The sequence below is a fragment of the Chroicocephalus ridibundus genome, chromosome 5, assembly GCF_963924245.1.
Source record: "Chroicocephalus ridibundus chromosome 5, bChrRid1.1, whole genome shotgun sequence".
In the NCBI taxonomy this organism is placed as follows: Eukaryota; Metazoa; Chordata; class Aves; order Charadriiformes; family Laridae; genus Chroicocephalus; species Chroicocephalus ridibundus.
In genome coordinates, this window is record NC_086288.1 from 70199253 (window position 1) to 70219133 (window position 19881).

A 19881-nucleotide genomic window follows, 5' to 3' on the forward strand; every position below is an offset into this window, starting at 1 on the left:
CTCAGTGCCAACTAAGAAAAAATGTATATGCATCCTAATTCTCATTTTTCTTTTACCTGGGGTGTATGCAGTCTGACAAGCCACACAGCCAAGCAACCAGCAGGGTACAGATGTCCGGCAATGAATAATCCGAAGATCCTGAGCTGTTTCCCATTCCATTTTCTGGGCACGGTGTTACACTGTAATACAATTTTGCTAATTAATGATGCTGCTTTCACACTTAACACCAGTCCTGCTTCTGGCCAGTGTACCTGTTCCCACAATAGTTCTCCCCACTGACTGGAAAACTGCAAGTCCAGTTGGACACTTAGATTATTGAGTCTGCGTCTGCAAGTCCCTACTTCCAAATACTCAAATCAGTCAGTATTACAAATACCAGCATTTTCAGTCATCACCTCCACATACAAAGAGCGCAGTGTGTGGCATACAGCTCCCCTTCTCTGTTTTGAGCAGAATCACAAAGACAAGTCTTCCCCCATTCCACATTTAAGAAGGCACAAAGTACCACTAGAGAGAGATGCACAGTCACCACTTCTGCAATTTCTTTCCCCTATTTTCATTAAAAGTTGTAGTCTTCCTTCCTACAGATGTTACCCAGTGGGAAACAAGAAGAATTTCCCTTTTTTCAGTGATATTGCATTCTTTTTAAGTACCCAACGTTGTCTGAGCAAGCCTTCTGTGTACCCTTTCTAAATCCAAATGAAAACGAGCATTGCAAAAAAGATCTTTAATAAACTGGAAACATTACTTTGTGTAAAAAAAAAAGATTCCCTCCTGAAAGTTTATGCATGATGATGAAAAATGAGCATGCAATTGGACCAGGATGGCTTTATGAATCATGCTTTGCAATTATATTATTTGTCTTTCCTCTAGTAAGCATTCGACATGCCTCAGAATATAAAAAAAAAAAAAAAAAGTCATGGCTACTATGTTAGAACTAGTCAATTTCAATTGGTTTAGTTTACTATTGTTTATATATGTTTAATCAAGATGAAACTATTCCCCACCCAAAAAGTCTGCCTTCATTAACACAGCCTAGAAAATACTTATTTACAAGATGGATGTCTATCTCATAGACAGCATAGAAATGAGTGGGAAAGGAATTTGGCGCTATCACTAGCAATGGCTTAAAGAAAAGAGATCACTGAACAACAAATACGAGCAAATAACCATAAGAAAAGACCATAAGAGCAGAAACTGAAGCCACCACAGAAGTCTGTTTTTCTTTAATAATATTGCAAACTAGTGGCAAAAGTCTCCAAATTAATCTCCTAGGTTTTTTTAGGCAGTAAGCAGCCTGATTTCCAAAACTGCAAAGCAGCATACCTACTTATGTGCCTAAATTCTGGGGCGCTCAGCAAATTCCAAGATGCCTAAAAGCCACGTTGGGGGCCCATCAGGTTTCACCCAGCCTGAGTGAGACAGCAAACCCCACTGGAGGGGATGGAAAGACACACTAGTGTATTTTGAATCAAGTTTATTGACTGCAGAAGAAGCTGCAGTTTGTAAGCCACACTCGTAAATCACACCACGAGATGTCTCATCACCTGTAAAAGCTTTTAGAAAATGTCTGTGAACAATAGTGATGCTATTTGGGCTTTGAAAGTTAGCCTCTTTGCCATGGTCACTCATTTTGGATGTCACCTGTTCTTTGTAAAAAGGCGTTGTTAAAACAGCTGCCCAAAACAACAATTATGTCACAAGGAGTATTTTTATCAAAATTATGACAAGATTCTTCCACACTGGTGGCCTGGAAAAGCATGCTATATTTTCCTAGAAAAAGATTTTCTGCAAAGAAAGCAGAACTTCAATAGTCCTTAAACTTCAGATAAAACTATTGAGCATTTCAGTTGGTAACGTGGCAGACTGGAAGTCCTGCTGTTAGTAATTTATCTTTTTCAGTCCTGGAAGCAATGGAAAACAGGTCCCACTCATGTTCCCGTCATCCACCCCGTGGGGCAAAAAGGATTCTTCTTACCAGCCCTGCTGTGGAAGTGTCATGCCATGCAGCTCCTCCCTTTTGCAGTTATTGAAAGTACCATATAGACCTCTTTGTTCCCAACCCTAACTGCTGTGGGATCTTTTCAGCATTATCTCCACACAGTGGGATATTTGCAGTTGCTTCAAAATCCCAGTTTGGAGCTCAGATGTCTGCAGTGATCAAGCTGAACAAAATGCAGTTGAATTTCCACAGCATGCCACCTTCGTGAAACAGTCAATGGCACAAGTAGTCTCATTTTTGGGATGCTCAGAGGAGGAAGCTGGACACTGGTCTGCAGAAGCCAGGACAGCTCAGCTGGGAAACCTCTCAGAGGAACGGACTTGCCAAGGAGAACATCATCACCCTCCTTGGCAGTACACTTGTTGGGCTGAGGCATCCCTAACAGCAGGAGACCTGCAGGGTAGGCTTAGCTCCGACCAGATGATAAGCTCCAGAAATGCACCTAAAGCATTTCAATCAGCAATGGGCACTCAGTCCAGGGACTGGACTACAGTTAGGCCAGACTAAAACTGCCCTGAAATGTACAGAAAATGAAGAATACATATAGAATAAACCCCTGCACTTGTGCCTTAAAACAGATTTTGGCAAGCCAGAGAGAGCAGTGGTCTCGCTTTGATACAGGCATATCTGACTTTCACATGGCTTATGAAAAGGCTAAAATTATCTACAGGATATAGTCCTGCACACCATGGGACTCTAAAGGGGATTTATCCTCTAAAGGGGTAAAATGGAACTCTATAGTCCCATGAAAAATCGTAATCCAGTACTTCAGAGGAACCAGGTAACTTTATTATGGCTATATTTGACACAACTCTGAACAAAAAGATACCTTTTGGTGGACTTCTATGAGCTGCTATACCCAAGCAGCACCAATTATAATTGAACGCTACTAAAATATATTAATTGTGACTAGTAAATTTTAAAAACCTTTTTCCAAACAGCAATGCTAAAGTTGAGTTGAGCTTGGAAATCACATTTTTCAGAAAGAAAGGACTAAAATAAGAGGAAAAGAAAGGTATGTTCAGTGTGTAAGTCCTCAAAGCCAATTGAAAGTATTCATTATACTGTAATAAACTACTAGTAAAATAATAATTTTCACAAACTTGTATTGTCAAGGTTACAAGAAGTACCTGTGAGGGTGAGAGGCTCTTGTAATCTCAGGAAGCACACTGGGCTCCTTCTCCTCGAGTGACAGATTTGCATAGAAATATACATAGTTAAAACGTTAAAAATTACCATTACAATTTGTGTCAGAAACAATGTATTTCAATATTCCTGTATTTCTCAAATATCGTGGCATATTTCAACCACAAAAGCATCACCAAAAGTCTGGATTTTCTCAGAAATAAGCCTGCAGGACACTGTAAGAGCCTCAAATGCATATTCCAAGGTCAATATGCACAGGATTGTACAGTGCACAGATGAGGGGGCTGAATTTGAAAGAGATAAATGTTGTCTCTGCTGAGCCATGGTGCAGGGAAACAGAGTGGCACTGACAAAGTCATAAATTGTTCACAGGGCCCCGATTAGTCAGTGTGTAATATTGCCCCTAAGAGGTCAGGCCACGTTAGAGCATCAATTCATAGAATCTTTTTTTTTAAAAAAATCCCCTTCTAAACACAAGACCAATTACTTTGGTTGAAAAGTAGCAACTAAAAATATAGAATCGTAGAATCACAGAATCGTCCAGGTTGGAAGGAACCTTTCAGATCATCGAGTCCAACCACCAACCTACCACTGCCAAGTCCACCACTAAACCATGTCCCTCTGCACCATGTCTACCTCTTAAATACCCCCAGGGATGGCGACTCCACTGCTTCCTTGGGCTGCCTGTTCCAATGTTTGATAACCCAGCTGATAAAAAGCTGCGGTCTCCCACGCACACCACAGCGGACAGGCCTGTGGGGCACCTCCCGCGACAAACCCGCCTGAGGAGCAGCACGATGGATGCAGGCACAGTGCAGCCTCAAGCCTCCCCAGCTGGACAAAATACTATTTGCACCAAAACGTGTCATTTCTTCCGCATTTGCCAACTCCCTTTTACATCATCGCTAACCTCCGAGCCTGTCAGTGTGAATTTTCACAGAGAGGTGCCCTCAACCATTATTTATTGTCTCTTGAGGAGAAGTTCGCGCCCCGCCGGGCGCACCCGGCCATGGCGGCCCCTCGCGGCAGCCCAGGGGCTCTCGGTCCGGCCCTGGGTCCCGCTCTGGGTCCCTCTGTGCCCACCCGGCCGCTTGGCCCCGCCGCCGGCACCTGTTGCCGCGCCACCTCCCTCAGCGCCTCGGCGGCGGGCGGGGTCCGCTCCCATCCGACCCCATCCGGTCGGGTCCGGTCCGCCTCAGAGGGGCCGCGGCGGCCAGCGGTGCTTCCCCGGGGGGCCGCGGCGCCCCGCTCCGCGCATGCGTGGCGCTGCGAGGGGAATCGTTGTACCGCTCCGCACCAAGTTGCAGTCCGCGGCTCTTCCCCGGCCAGGCGGGCGGCGGCGCGGCTGGGGCCGGCATGGGGCGGGCGGCGGTGGCCGGGCGGGACGGCCCGCGGGCCCTGTCGCTGCCGCTGGTGCTGGCCGTGGCGTGCGCGGCGCGCAGGTGAGCGCCGCCGGGCCGCGGAGGGGCCGCCTCCCGTAACCCGCCTCCCTTAACCCGCCTGTGCTCCTTTCCCGCAGCGCCGACGGGCCCAGCAACATGTCCTACGTGAAGGAGACGGTGGACAGGCTGCTGCAGGGCTACGACATCCGCCTCCGGCCCGACTTCGGAGGTGAGGCGCCCGCTGTTCCCCGACCCGCGTCCCAGTCCCCCCCCCGACCCCCGGCCCGGTCGCCTCCCGCCGTCTAACGCCGCCTCCCACTCCCGGCAGGTGCGCCCGTGGATGTGGGCATGCGGATAGAGATCGCCAGCATCGACGTGGTGTCGGAAGTCAACATGGTGAGTGACCCGAGGGGATGGCCGGGACGGAGGGCGCTGCCGCCGGCTCCACGGTTGTTTCCCCCCCCCCCCCCCCGCCCGGCGGGGACCGGCCGTGTGTCACCTGCCCGGCCGCAGAGGGAGCTGCCTGCCGAGCGGCAGCGAAGGCTGTGAAATAGCCGAGCGCATCGCGGTTGCTAGGAAAAGTTATTTGCCTTGTTGAGATAAGGTTCGCATGGCTGAGCTGGCGCTCCAGAAGCGCTCCCTGCCTCTTATCGAAATACCTGCTGGCGGTTTGAGGTTCTGGGTTCTGCTCGCACTGGTTTGCCCTTTGCATAGTCAACAGCTGTCTGCAGGAACGTGGGAGTTTCTTGAGCTGTTTCTTCAGCTGGACAGATGGGCATTTTTTGATGTTAAATGATCTAAAGAGTTAAGGCATTTCGCTTTGCAAGCGAGTGTTGAGTAAAAGGTGCAAAAAGAAAACGGAGCTTCTAGAAAACGCTCTCTTTCTTGTAGAAGGAAAAAAAAACAACCCACAACCCAGCATTGCAGATCATAAGGACGTTGTCTATCCAGCTATCAAAACCAGAAAAGTCTCCTAGCTACAGGTGTGAAACACACTGCGTTTGATTTCAGTTCTGCTGCTGGAAGGAATGTTAATAGACATGCAGGCTTAAAGAGCAAAAATGTGTCTGTATAGTGCTTGCCTCGTTTGACAGCCTTCTCCCAGAAGAAAACGAAAAATCAGTTACAAGTTTGAACGTTTTACAAAATCATGTTGGATTAGTACGCACCGTGGGCATTTTGCTCTCACTCTCTTTTCTTATGTTTGGTTTCATATGAAAATCTAAGATGCTTTCTTTCCATAAGGGAACACCTATTTAGTTAAAAGAAGCTAGAAACTTTGCATTTCCATCCTGATCAGCAGTTTATTTCAGTCAAAAAAGGTGATATTTGCCTGTCCAAAGTAACTTACCCAGGAGTGGGGATTTTTCCTTGGTGTATTAGTTAATAGCTGTCATTTAAAACAATCTTTTCAAAGATTGTTTTTATTTTCATATTTAGTTTTTTCTGTTGTTTGTTATATATACACAGTTCTCCTTTGTGTGTAACTGTTATGTTTGTTTATGAATATACTTGGCAGAATGGGGAGGAAAGGAGATTTGCAACATTGTGTGTAGCATACCAGGCTCTGGGGAGTGCTAATACCACACAAAGACAATGTTTTGCAAGTTTCAGCTCCTGGAGTTTCTGTCCTTGTATTGAACTTTCAAGGAGGAACATGGTAGGACTATGCAGATGAGGCAGAGAAAACAACATAAACCTTATCAAAATAGTCAAAGAACAGATCCATTCCAGCTCCAGACTCTTCCTGCCACTTTTTAACAGGATTTCTGCTTTCACCAAAATTTCTTTCACCAAAATACCTGCTCTGAAAGGTCCAGTATTTATCTTGTAAAGTCTCAGCACCTGAAATACTGTTAATTTGGAGGGGAGTGGATGTGATGGTTTCCAGTGGCAATGTCACAGGGCATTAATTGCATTACACCAGCATGCATCATTTCTGCTTAGCTTTGGTGGATCCAACGTGCAACTTCCTCCTCCATTTCAACCCTTGCACAGTGCCTGGGAAACTATAATTTGAGCTTTCTGGTTTTTAATTAAGGAAAGTTGCATGCTAGATTCTTTAACTAATGTCCTGGGGGGCAGCTCAACTAAGACTGGTCAAAGAAGTATGGAGGTGTTTTAATTTCCTAAAATGCCACATCCCTTGCAGCGGAAGGAAGTGGCCATTCCCAGGTATAGCCAGTAGCCCATTCTTTGAGGCAAAATATGGAAAAAACAGTCTCCATTCTGAGTCAATCTGAAAGGGGCTTTCCCATATCACAAGTGCTTACTTGTATATACCCATGTCTAGAGTGTTCTTGTTGAAGTCAAGGTCTTTATTGTGTTGCTAGAGACTGTTAGATAGTCTTTTGGACAGTGATCAATAATTTCATCCATCACTGCAGAAATGAGGGGATCAATATCTCAGCTGAAGAAAAATTTTTCTACCTAGTCAAAATAATGCTTTAGTACTTTTTCTGAGAAACACAGCCTTGAAATGCTTAACGTTGCAACAACCTGTGAATCGCTCACCTTCTCTTTTAAACTGTTGTCTTCTAGATTATTTTTTCCTTTGTTTAGTAAGAGCTACCATTCTGTGGCTTCAGAGACAGAAATGTTTACCAGAAGATGTTCAGAGCTTCTGTTGTCTATAGGGCAGTTTAGTTGCTGAAGGTGAGAGCAATGCCCTCATCGCGTGAGCTCCTCCTGACACGAGAATCTGGTTCGACTCCCCCGGCGCTCCATTCAATCAGTCTCACCCTGGCAGTAATAGAGGGAGTTGTCTCATCCCTTGGCTCTCCTCAGGCGCATGAAACCTTATTTCTGGAATGACAGAGGCAGCTATTCCAAATCCTGGTACCTACAGGCAGGGTTAAATTTTCTATTCTGGTCTCAGTGCTTAAATAAGAGTAAGGATTTAAAAAAAAAAAAACAAAAACACTCTATACCTAGGCTATGAAGGAGGTGCATTAGCTGAGAATTTGTCATGACTGTAGACTGCCTGCCAAGTCAATAGGCTGATCTGTATGTCCAAGTAAATCCAGTCATCAGATAAACAGCTGAAATGTATGCCACAGAACTGTTGTGAATTCTGTGAATACCATCGGTAATAACTGTCTGCTCAAGCAGCTTGTCTAGTTGTAGTGGGTTCTTCAAATATACTAAACTATTGTAAAAAACTTTACTCAATTAATGAATTGAGACTTACACAGCCTTGAAGTCAACCTTTCTGTTATTTCCCCTGAATAGTTGGTCCTCATCTGTTCAGCTCTTTAAACTGCATTGTTTTATAGCTACTTGGTAGTTCAATAATATTGTAGTGAGCTCCTATAGCAACTTTTACAGAAGGATTAATTGAAGCATTCATTCTCATGGCTCTCCCATTTGTCATCAGATATGTTGTCACACATTGATTTTTGCAGGTAATAAGCTGAAGAGCTTGTCATACATCGAACAAGCATGAGAAGTAGAATGTAAAAGTCCTAATGATCGTTGCCCGGTTCTAACCATGCTTTCTCCCTAATGTACAATGAGATAAGTTTTAATGCATTCCATGAGATTTTCACATCCTTGCTACAGTAACTGCAAGCATTCCCTTCCCAAGGTACAAGGTGACCCTCTTTGCGTTGTCTCAGTTAATGACTGTTCAGCTAACTTTCATCCATGACAGAGTTCCTGTAGAAGTATATCAGACGTTTACACGAATATAAAGAGTTCATTAAGAACCATGCTACAACTAAATCTGTTAAGCTGCTGTGATGTGAATTGTCTGGTCTCCTCTGATGCCTGTAACGTGGTTAAGAGAAGGTGCTGCTTGTACATCAAGAATAAACATGGATAGCATGCTCATGGTAACTACCTTCAAGCAAGCAAACAAATAGCGTATTGCTATATCTACTAGGGAACAGTCAAGAAGTAGCTGGACTCTACAAAAAATTCACATGCAGTACATGACATAATTTTCTCTAAAATGTATTTCCTACTGAGCAGGTGGTCAGACCTTTGTAACGGGGAAGAGATAGTTGCACACGTTCTGAAGTTTTGAAAACCAGTGCACATGATAAAGAACCTTTTATAGAGCAGTTAAGAGACACCAAAAAAGAAAAAAAAAACACCCCGCTATTATTTTATATTGGCAACACTGTTCCTGACCTACCATACTGATTTTACACTGCTGATGAACATCTGGTTTATATGATAGAGATTGAAGGTTTTGTGTCCCAGCAAAAAGAGAGTAAAGAAAACACGGAAAGAACGTTTCATCATTTTTTGACAGGAGAAGTATAATTCTTTAGCTTCTCTACATCCAAAGTCACTTTTACTCACGGCTCTTTCATTTATCTGATCTCCCAGAGTTCTCTGTCTGAAGGCTCAACTATATTAGTTAGTTTAGAGCATCTTTGTTCAGTTTGGGTAGTGAACAGTTCTGCAAGTGTGGGAAAATGAAGAACAAACTTGTGTTCTTCCCCCCACATGATCTCTAGAAAGAATCTTCTTGTCCTTCAGAGTGTGTCTTTCTGGAATACTTCATGCTTTTTCTGTTTGAACATTCACAGAGTCATTTCCCACAGAACAGTGTTGATGGATTTGACTTCTTTTGGGATCTGCACAGGTTTGCTATGTTTGCTGTTTATCACCAGTCTAACTGCTCAATTTCCTTCAAAAAATGACAGAAATCAACAGAATATGTTCCAGACAGTCTGAACATCAGAACCAAGCCAAATGAATAAGCAGTCTATGTCTGAGCAAATGTCACTCTCCTGGTTGAAACAGAGGATTAGATTTTTGTTCAGTTGTATAAAGAGCAGTAAAGAAGGACATCTGTGTCCAGAGCTCCATAAACAGAAGCCAGTGAGTTGAGGGAACTGATTATCTCTACTTGGGATGCACTAGTCCCCATCTAGGTACTGCATCCAGTTTTGAGTTTGTCCCCCAGCCAACACAAGAAGGGTGTTAAACAGAAGGAAGTTCAATAGAGAGCCACCAAGCTGATTGTGGCTGGAGCACTTGCTCTGGGAGGAGAGGCTATGGGAGCAGGGCTTGTTCAGCCTGGAAAGAGATGGCTTCAGAGGCAGCTTCCCAGGACCTGTGGAAAGGTTAGGGAGAAAATGGAGTCAGGCTTTTCAGCGGAACATGGTGGGAGGACAAGAGATGACAAACATCAGGTGAAACAAAAGAGATTCAGATGAGAGGTAAGCAAAAGGGTTTTTTACCTCTTGAGGACAGTCCAGGAGAGAAGCAGGATGCCGAGGGAGGTTAGGTTGTACAGTCCCCATCCTTGCTGGTCTGCAGGACCTGACTGGATCAAGCACTGAGCAACCTGGTATGACTTCATAGCTGAATTATTCCATTTTATAAAATAATAATTGGTTAACACATTCAGGAGGCAGAACTTCCCTTAATATTAATAAACATTCACCAATAGTCAGTTGTGCCTAATTTCAAGAGTTCTGGGACAATCCCACAAGATGAACTTGACAAAATATATATATACATATGAGTTTTAAAATTTGTCTGTAAATCCAAGGCAAGGATACAGATGCCTCTAGGGCCTAGAAGAACAGAAGAGATTCCCCTTACTTTAGGGCTGACACCAGCCCAGGTGGCTGTGGCATCCTACACTGGTAGGCATTTGGTCAAGAGAAGCTAAATCTGTGGGTTTAAACACTCAGGCCGGGTAAGGCTTCGAACCAAGGCACTGAAAGCTTGCCCATTAATCCTGGCAGGCCAGTGCTCGTGCACTGGACCTCAGTTTTAGAACTGGTAGAGAGACTTTGATGTATGGTTATGATGCAGGTTATCTTAAGGCACTTTTTGCTGACTGAGGAAGGCTTAAGCTACGTTTATAGACACAGCCAGAGTTTCACGCATCATCTTGCCCATTTTCCCTGTCTGGATTACGCATCTGAGAATTTAGCATGGTGGCTGTTGTGAATCTCAATCTAGGAAACAAACTCTGCGCTATGGAACCAAATCAGCATTATGAACCCCATCTCTGTAGCTCTTTGCATCCCAGCAGCCAATTCTCATTTCTTAATCTTAAGTCTGGTTCCTCAGCCAGTGAGGCAACAGAAGTGATCAGGGTAGTCACAATGATAATAAATGCAGATCCTTGGTCTAAATGTATTTGCCTGAAGATGTTCATACAGATTAAACTGATTTTTAAAAAAAGACATAAAACTCAATAATTATTAATTAAAATTTGCTTAGCTGTAGTGCAGAAGAGGAAAGGAGTACTTTTCTGTTATATGGCAACTCTCTTGAGCAGGAAGGACATGAAAAAGCACTCGAAATGAATATTAATAAGAATGTTCAGCAACTGATTTTATTTTTTTCCAGCAAATATGGAAAAACTAATCAAGTAATAATACATAAAGGTCAGATCTTTTCATCACTGTCTATTCCAAACAGGAGTAATTATATTAAAGAGTAAAACACGGAATGAATGTAGAAATAGGCAGCTTGAGGTTAAACGGCTGGGTCACCATTATTGAATGTTTTGTTGGGTTATTCTTCATTTGACTAGATGAATAAGCGGTTCTTCAACAAAAGTAACAAGTAGGCAAAAAAAATAAAGCAATAACTTAAACCTTGTTTCATGTGATGCAGAAAGTGCGTATATCTTAATTTTTCAAAAGTTAAACTAACCTGAGACCAGCTTCAGAGTTGATACAAGCTGTATTCCAAATTTTCTTATTAGCCTGACAGGCATAATACTTACACAATTTCAAGGTTTAAATAAAGTAGCTATGAACACCTTTCATAGAAAAGATGTAATTCTTTTATCTAATGTTAAACTCAGTTTCTCACAAGGACAACTCTCCTGACTCCCTCAATTGTTTCTGTTTCTAGTCACTGCAGCTGGCTTACCTTTACTTTCCAGCTTTTCTCAAGAGCTGATAAGCTCAGTTCTGACCTGTGTATTTCATCTTTTAGCCCAGATTTTACACCTGACACCACAGGGCATCCTGACACATCTGTAGTCCAGCCAGATAATATAACCTGTGCAGAGTTCACATTTCTGAAAACAAGAAATAAAGAGGTCACACTTCCCATTTGTTTAAAACCTATTCTAGGAATGCAACAGAAGAGCGCAAAGGACAGAAAATTATACTAGAATCAGTTGAATTTTTAACATCATTTTCTTGGTAAGCTGCTTCTTACCTTCTTGTTTCTTCTGAGCATAGAGTTAAAAAAAAAACAACTCGAAACAACTGCAAGTCTGAAATATGATGGTATTACTGTGATGAACAGTAAAAAATCTCTTTCATTGGAGTGAGCAAGTGACCACCTGCAAAGGAAAGAACCACGCGTTTTCTTATCATGCCCTAAAACTCTTCTCCAGCCAGGTCTGGTTCCTGAAGTCTACAGTTAATCCTATCACAGTGGTGGGCAGTGGTATATATGAAATAGGAGGGGTTGTGGAATGGGAGGGCTGTTTAGTGGAAGCTTTAGCACCCAGTTTGGCGTGTCTAGGATTTCACTAAATAAGGTGTATACCTCCAGTGAGGTGTGCCTTTCCATTATGTGGATAAGAAAATCCAAGGTTTTCCCCAGCATTGCCTGTTTGGCACACCCGCATTGAACAACATGGCTGTGCTGTGACCACTGGAAACTTCCAGCTTGTGGTCTGTTAGCATGCAACAGTTCAGTGGCACAAACCTTTTGTGGGTTCCAAATGATTCTGGGTCCCAAATGATTCTTTAATAATGGAACAGTCAACAATTCACACAAAAGACCCATTCCCTGATCTTAAGCACTCTCTAAAAAGATAAAATAAATCCATAAAATTAAATTTTATATTTTTCCAGGAACCTGAAAGACCTTTCTTTTCTTGTGTGTGTACAACAGGGCAGGGACTTAATTAAAAACTTGTGTTTTCATTTTTCCCCAGTTGCATTGCCTTTTTACTTCTGATTCTGGAAAGAATATCAGAATCTTTCACACTAGGCATTTTTCTTCATAAGGAGATTTAGGGGATACCTTTCAAGAGTCTGCAAAACTTAGTGTTTTTGGTTTTTTTTTTAAATCAGCTTTACTTTGTAGTCTTTGCCTGAAAAGTATTCCTTAACTCCTCTAGGCTGTTCTGACTGTCCTCTTCTAACTGCCGTTCAGTACAGACTTGGAGCTGAAGCTGTGCAATCAAGAGAGGGAACCGTCACACACCAGTTCGCCCTGAGGTGAGAAAAGGTCCTAGCCTCAGGGGAGGAACAGTAACAAGCTCCAAAGCTAGCACCAGAAAGACTTGTTCCTGTTCACAGGATGCCGAGTACCATGGGACAACAGCTGAAACTGTTAAACCAAACCCAGAGATTACCATCATTCAGAAGTATCCCCAGCTGATGTCTTTTGTTGATTGCTGTATTCCAAACAGCAGCTGCTGGGAAGAGTTCTCTGGGGTGTCTCATCTCCCATCCATCTAAGTGAAGCATGAAAAAAAAACCCTATCTGTAAGGGCTTCTTGAGGGTGATGAAAGAATCCAAGATGTCTACCAGAAAGATTTTATACTTTAATGCTCTTTGAGACTCCCCCCCCCCTTTTTTTTTTCTCCTAGAAAAAGAATTCTGGATCTCAAGACATGCACTTCATGCTTGTAGAATTCCTCTTCCCTCACATACAATACCGCCTGTAGCTCTGGCAGTGCTCCAAAAAGCATATTAAAATGACATTATTTCCACCCCAACGGCTAAACTACTGCAAATATGTTCACAAGGAAATCTGTAGTAGCAGTCACTGAACAATCTAGCAGAATAACACCAGATAATGCAGTTTGTTCCATTCTTTCTTTAAGCTATAGCTCTGTATTAAGATTTACGTGGGCTGGAGAGGGTAGATTAGATTTCTTGCCTGTCAACCTTTACAATATCCTTTCAAGATTGAAAGGTTGCTTTTGGCCAAAGCAGTGTCACACTGAGGTTTGCTTCATCCTCTGCTGGGGCAAATGCTTGATGGTTTGTGTTATGTCATGAAGAATGGAAAGGTAATTTAAAAGGCACAAAGGCAGCTTCTAGAAAGCTGCATTATCACACAGACATCCACCCTATAGCAAGTTTGAGTTGTAAGGTTTTAAATGCTCGTGATAGCGTACATAGTTTCAAGGCAAAGATTAATGATTTCAGACTGCCAAACTTAATTAAAGGTTGGGATAAATGTTCTCCATTAAAATTCATCAATCCATTTGGCTGAGATGGAAGGAATTTCAGTCATGTCTTTTTTAATTGCCTGTAGAAAGAACTGAAGAGATAGCAAAGTTAAAACTGTTGAAACAGATACATGGTGTCTAAATATTGTTCAGGATCTTAATCATATTAAAAGAGGAGTACAATTAATTCCCCAGCATATTTTTAACCTGAAAAGACTCTTAAGCATAGCTGAAGTAAAATGAGTAGCAGTCTGCTGCAGGTAGATATGTTCCTGCTTGGGTCTCTCAGGAACTTCTAGGCAGTACTAATTCCCACAACGCAATGAGGACTCTGGTCCTGTCCAGGAAAACTAAGATGCTGATAGTCCATTGGTTTCAATGAGTATGCTCACGGATAAAATTTCTTATACTAGTAAAATTTAGTGCATATTAGCTTTACCAGCTCAGCAGTTTGCGGGAGCAGCCCAGCTTTGTGATTTACATCACTTTTAAACCTTTGTTTCTTTGTAATTTTCTGTGTCATTACTCTTCAACTTGAAAGAATAACCAAGCCTTGAATGATACCCTCCCACCTTGTGTTCTTCCACGATGATTTATTCTTTCTTTAACCAGTTGTTTTGTGAGCCATTCACTCTGAATACCAATGCACCGGTCAAGGAGAGGAATGGATGAGGTTCAGAGGCTTCACCCATACACTGCATTTCACAGGCAGTGCAGCTCGGTCACTGGCATCCTATGAAGGAAACAGAACATGGGATTAACAGCCACCTGTAAATTCTGGGTTTATTTTATCCACTGTGCCAGGACCAACTAGGGAGAAATGAAGTAAGCTGCAAAACATCAGTAACATGATGGGAATCAAATCTGCAATGACAGACTTCACAGCTTGTTAAAAGTTTCCTGGATTCCTGAACTAATAGGGAACAAATACAGTGCCGTTGTGGTGTCAATTGGAAATTAATCCTGAATATAGATCTTTTCAGTTGCCACTGTCAAGAGAAATAAGTTTGTATTCCAGAAGCACACTAGTGGTATGAATTTCTGAGATCTTAGGGAATATTTATATTCCAGATAATACTATTTTTCCTTCTCACTATTCCTAGTAGTAACTCAGAGTGAGCTCAGAGCAGATGATGAGAAGGGCTAGCATACTTCAGGAAAATATAAAGACAAACATAACAAAGCAGTAACCGTTCAACTCACAACAATCATCCTGTCTCTTCTCACCAATATGACATGGTCTATCAGAGGAAATTGCTCTTTGAGGAAATTTTTGCACTGGATCAATTCAGTGAGTCAATTTCAAATACCAAGCTAAAAAATTCCACCTCATTCTTGAGTGTCTCATCCCAGTGGATCTTTCATCACACCAATACTGAAAACATACTGCAACAGAAATCTTACACTGTTCTTTTCCCAGAACCCTATAATCCTAGATGCAGTTTACACTGTTCTGCCCTTTAGGTGGCACCAGGGAAATATCACTGCCAGAGACAAAACAGGGAAACGTGGCCCATGTCCAACCCCTGTCCTTCTCTGGGTTTGATCTCCTTAATCTTTTACAGGAACAGGGATGCTTTGTAAGTAATACTGCTCTAGCTTCCAGAACAGGAGTAGGCAAGAGGAGACAGAAACAGCGTGAGTCACGTCTGTTCTCATGAATAACACGATACTGCACTGTCACTGCTGGCCTCTGGACATCTTGCAGTGTGACATGGGTACAGTATTGTTACACCACCCACTATGAAACACTGTGGATTGTAATTTTTTTATTTTATTTTAGTGCCTTCAAAGTACCTGTAAGCACTCCAGTTAGTCAAAAAATAGACATTAAATACATACCGTAAATTACTTTTAAAGAGGTTTTAGTATTAATTCTTCAGGTCGTCATTAAGAGCAAGTGCAGCACTGGCAAAGAGCAGCAGAGCAGCCAGCAGTGTCCTCGGTATCAAGTGTTTGCTTTTCACATCTGCAGAAGACAGAAGCAATTAAAATAATAGGTCAACTCCTGAACTGCCTCCTCCTCTCAGAGGGTAACACAGAACAAAGGACCACCCAGGAACACTACTCATTAAGTTGTCCAATTTAAAAGTTATTTTTCTTTCTCAAAAGGAAAGAGAAAATTGACTTTTTTTTTTAAATTGGTTTACAAGTCACTCTTTCTCTTGAGGTAATACTTCTGCTTATACCTTCCCTCCTCCCACAGCAGGATAGCTATTAAGCTACTATTTTATTGGAAACAAATACTTCTTTTAAAGAAAAGATTAAATATTAAACTTCAATCATCTGCAGATGATTCAGACATGTATTATTTAGGCGAGCGTATTACATGGGTTTATTGCAGGACCTGATGTTTTTAGGGACTTCTGTACAGCTTGTATTTGGAAATCCAGGCGCTCCAGATCGTAGAGAACAAGTGCAAGAGGACCTGCTGACGACAACCTGTTGTTTCAGGGAACAACGTCAGCACCTGACGCTGCAGGAGAGGACTTCTGGCTCAGCAGGGACCCCGCTGATCTCACTGCTGCTCTGCAGGGCCCATCAGGTCACGCTGCTGTCATGACAGATGGCTAATTCTTTTCACCATATTTAAAATGGGAATAACGTGGTTTAGATTAGTTTTCATAGGACTACACAGAACCTCTTACATTTTTTATAAATTTCAAATTTTTTATATGTCAACATTTTTTATAAGTTTCAGGTTTGCTGTATTTGTTCCTTAGTTGCTGTGGGTTTTTTTCTCATTCAAATGATTACAGTGATGGAGAGTTCAGCACAATATTGTGGAAAGGGATTAAAAAATACGGAGCTCTGTACTGAAAACATGAATCCAATAAACACTCATTAGGATGCATAATTTTGCACTTAATAGTGCAAGCAAATGGAAAGTCAGTATTTCCCATGCCTTCCAGTTACATAAATGATTACCATAACACATTGCAATATACAAGAACTCTGGAGCAGGAACCTGGGAAGACTTTAGGCACTAATAAGCCAAACCAGATTTGGAACAAATACACTTTGGTTGAAATTCTTTAATTAACTAATATTTACCTATATCCATCTGCTCTTGAGTCATCTTTTACAGAAATTATGTAGAAGAAAAATAGATATATTTGAAATCTAGATAGGGAAAAAGTTATTCCCATCTATTAGCTGTTCTTCCGCTGAATATAAGCTCCAGAGGGCTCTTCTGGATCACATGGAGCACAGAAGTGTTCAGCCCACATCGTCCTTTGGTTTGGTTAGGTTCCACTGAAATCACTGAGAATGCATCAGTAATGAATCAGACTGACCTTATTCAAGTTGATTATACTTTCCTGTAGTAATTGCATTTTCTCGTAAAAACGCTGCCTGTAACATTTGTAAACACAAGACAAACTGAATTGTCCTGAATGCACACCGACATCAAGGAAAAACTTTTCAAAATGCTTAATTTCTGTGGTAAAGCTTCTGAGAAGATCTCAATAGCAAAATGCATACAAATGAAAATGAGCAAGCTTTTTTTCTTAAAATAAGAAGCCCTTTATCCTCCCAGGAATATATTCTCTGTTGTTCCAGAGTCTTGGCTTGCACACAACTTGGTTTTCCTTGCAGTTTTTTTACAATTTTCCTGCTGCTATATTCATCCATCCTAACCTAATGTTTAAATGTTGTTATAAGAAGCTATCAGTCTTTCTGACAGTAATCTGAGATCTCAGTCTCCTTAGTCTACACTGAGCGAGCTCCAGTGGAAACAAAATGAATGTGAACAGCTACCTAGGTATCTTCTTTTTTATTATTCCCACCCACAACTACATTGTGGGAATGACATGCAAGCTTTAGAAGTCACAAGTGAGAATCTCTTCTGTTCTCTGTAGCTATGAGCGATCAACTAACTTTGAGTTTATTTGTATATATTTGTCTTTAAATTAAGAAATCAGAATAGGCCCACAATAGGAGCTTTGAATTAATGGTGAAATTGGGGAAGTATGTGGGTGTTAATCATTCTTCCTCCCAGCGATCGTAACAGTCATTGTAGTGGCAGAATAAAGCTGTGAAGGGAGGTCGCAATTCCAAAGGAAAAGGCAGCGATGCAGCTGGCTTGGGACACGCTTGGAAAGGATTTTGGAGGCCAGTGCAGACACCTTAGATTTCACTCTATGTTCAGTGCCTATCAGTGCCTACAGCGGGTATATATTGTTGCATTATAGAAGAAAAGACAACAGTGTCAAGGGTGAGGTCCTAGGTAGAATCATAGGGTCAATTTCTGTTCCTGACCTGGATTATTTTTTTGTTGCACGAGTCTGGACACACAGCAATTCCTCTGGCTCTCAGTTCCTCTTCTGTTATGATTCCTACCCACAGGGGTATTATGAGAATTAAATGTATTGTATTAGAGTTCATTTGGACAGTGGGCAAGTTTCTGCATACTCGGATGGAAAGAAAAGGCATACAGCCTGCAGCTAAGAAAAGAATATATCCCCTGTGACCAGTAATTTCAACACAGCATCGTGGCTTATGACCCAGCTGGTCTGTTCCTACATCTCTACAACAGTATTCCTGCAGTACTGACAGGAATTTATTCCTTACTTACCTAGTGAGAAATCCCAAGACAGCACATGTTGCATGGTAATTACATTTTCCTCAGTGGGATTACTGAATGACATATTGTGATGTATCAAGAGGCAACTGTGAATTTAACTTGAGTCAGCACAGTAGACTTTGCCCAATACAGTAGGTTTCCAGATGAACATAGTGTGAATGGAAGAATAAAGGCAAGTTACCGCATACCTCACAGCATCATGCATCCTCTGTCAGCATTAGCTTTCAAAACACATGGTTGTGGGCTAGCTTGGGAAAACTTTATGTATTCATTATTTATTTATCTGACATTTTCACTTTAATATTTAAGAACATACTGTTTCCAGAATGGATTCACAGGAGAATACAATGATACTAATTTGTCAGAAGAATCAGGCATGTCAGAATAGAAAACTTACTTTATCTTTCTGTTTACTTTGATGCTACTAAATGCCTGTTTCTTGCGAGTAGCATAACAGGTAAGCAACACGCATGACTATTCTGTAAATAGGCTATTTAATTTCATCAAATTTCAGATCATTATTTGCCCAGGTTTTTGAAAACATGACAACATGCAATAGTAGAAAGCTCTGCTGAGGTTTAAAAGAGATGGGCAAATTTTCATATGTATCCTTCCACGGTCTCATTGTCTTTTGCAAGAAATTGTAAGGGTGATATTTGGGGAGGAAGAAGCAATAGAGACTGACACAAATTCTGGGTTTTGTCTCACATACTTACCAGGGCAGTTAGCATGAGCAGAAACTCCCTCCTGCAGAAAAGATTTTTTTCTTTACGTATTTGTGGAAGAGTTTTAGTGCACCCTAACAAATCATAGCCTTCATGCAAAGCGTGCAGATTCTAAGTGGAAGAAGTCTTCCCAGACCTGCCGTTCTCATTCCTAGAGTGGACACCTAACTTCACTGGCTTCTCTGTCGGTGTCATGCCCAGTGTTCTCCTTAAAAAAAAAAAAATGTCCATAACAACTCTGCATTGCAGTTTCAGCCCTTTGGCTTCTTGGGTAAGTTACGCCTTATGCGGGGAGCAACACTTTTAAAGTCAGCCATCCCAGGGGGGCGCAAGAAAGTAGATACTGAGCTTTTGTTCCTGGGTGAGCAGGTCAAGTACTTCGATTCCAAAACATTGCTACTGATGTGCTGTAATGAGACCTGAGCATGGTAGTGCCACGTATCTTTGGTTGGTACCAGAGTCTATTCACCAGGGAGGTAATCCATGTTCCTTAAAGTGCCAAGGAGGAAAGTTTTCCTCCCTCCTGTAAATAACTTGTTTGAAGGATTGTCATCTCTCTATCTCTCCGTTAATGCTATCATACAAAGTCTATGCAGATATTTCTCCAAGGTTAGGAAGATAAAGTTAGGCAGTATGAAGACCTTGCTTTATAATCTGTTACTCCTTAAATTTAAAACAAGGAGCACTTCTTCCCCTAGCAGTCCTTTGCCTCATGATTCAAGCATTACCAGACCAGTTGCACAAAGTAATTTAGAGCCACCTAAAAACTGCGTGGATATTAGATGTGGTTTGGTGGATAAAATTGCTCCTCGGCAATGTCCTCTTGTCTCCAGGACATTATTTCTCCTATATTCACTATATGACTTTATACGACATTTCCAAATACCTACTTCTTTCACATAAGGGTAAGTCATTT

General features: G+C 41.8%; 1 protein-coding gene across 2 annotated transcripts in view; it reads left to right on the forward strand.

The window, feature by feature from the left end:
- The first annotated feature begins 4414 nt into the window (after positions 1–4414).
- Positions 4415–19881, forward strand: part of GABRB1 (gamma-aminobutyric acid type A receptor subunit beta1) — a 146551-nt gene continuing 131084 nt past the window's right edge. For both annotated transcript variants that reach the window (XR_010071124.1, XM_063335223.1), the window contains exons 1-3: positions 4415–4590; positions 4668–4759; positions 4859–4926. Coding sequence is in view for 1 of the 2 variants with exons in the window: in XM_063335223.1 (XP_063191293.1) it covers positions 4505–4590; positions 4668–4759; positions 4859–4926 (246 nt within the window). In the remaining variant the exon portion in view is untranslated. The remainder of the gene's footprint in view (positions 4591–4667; positions 4760–4858; positions 4927–19881) is intronic.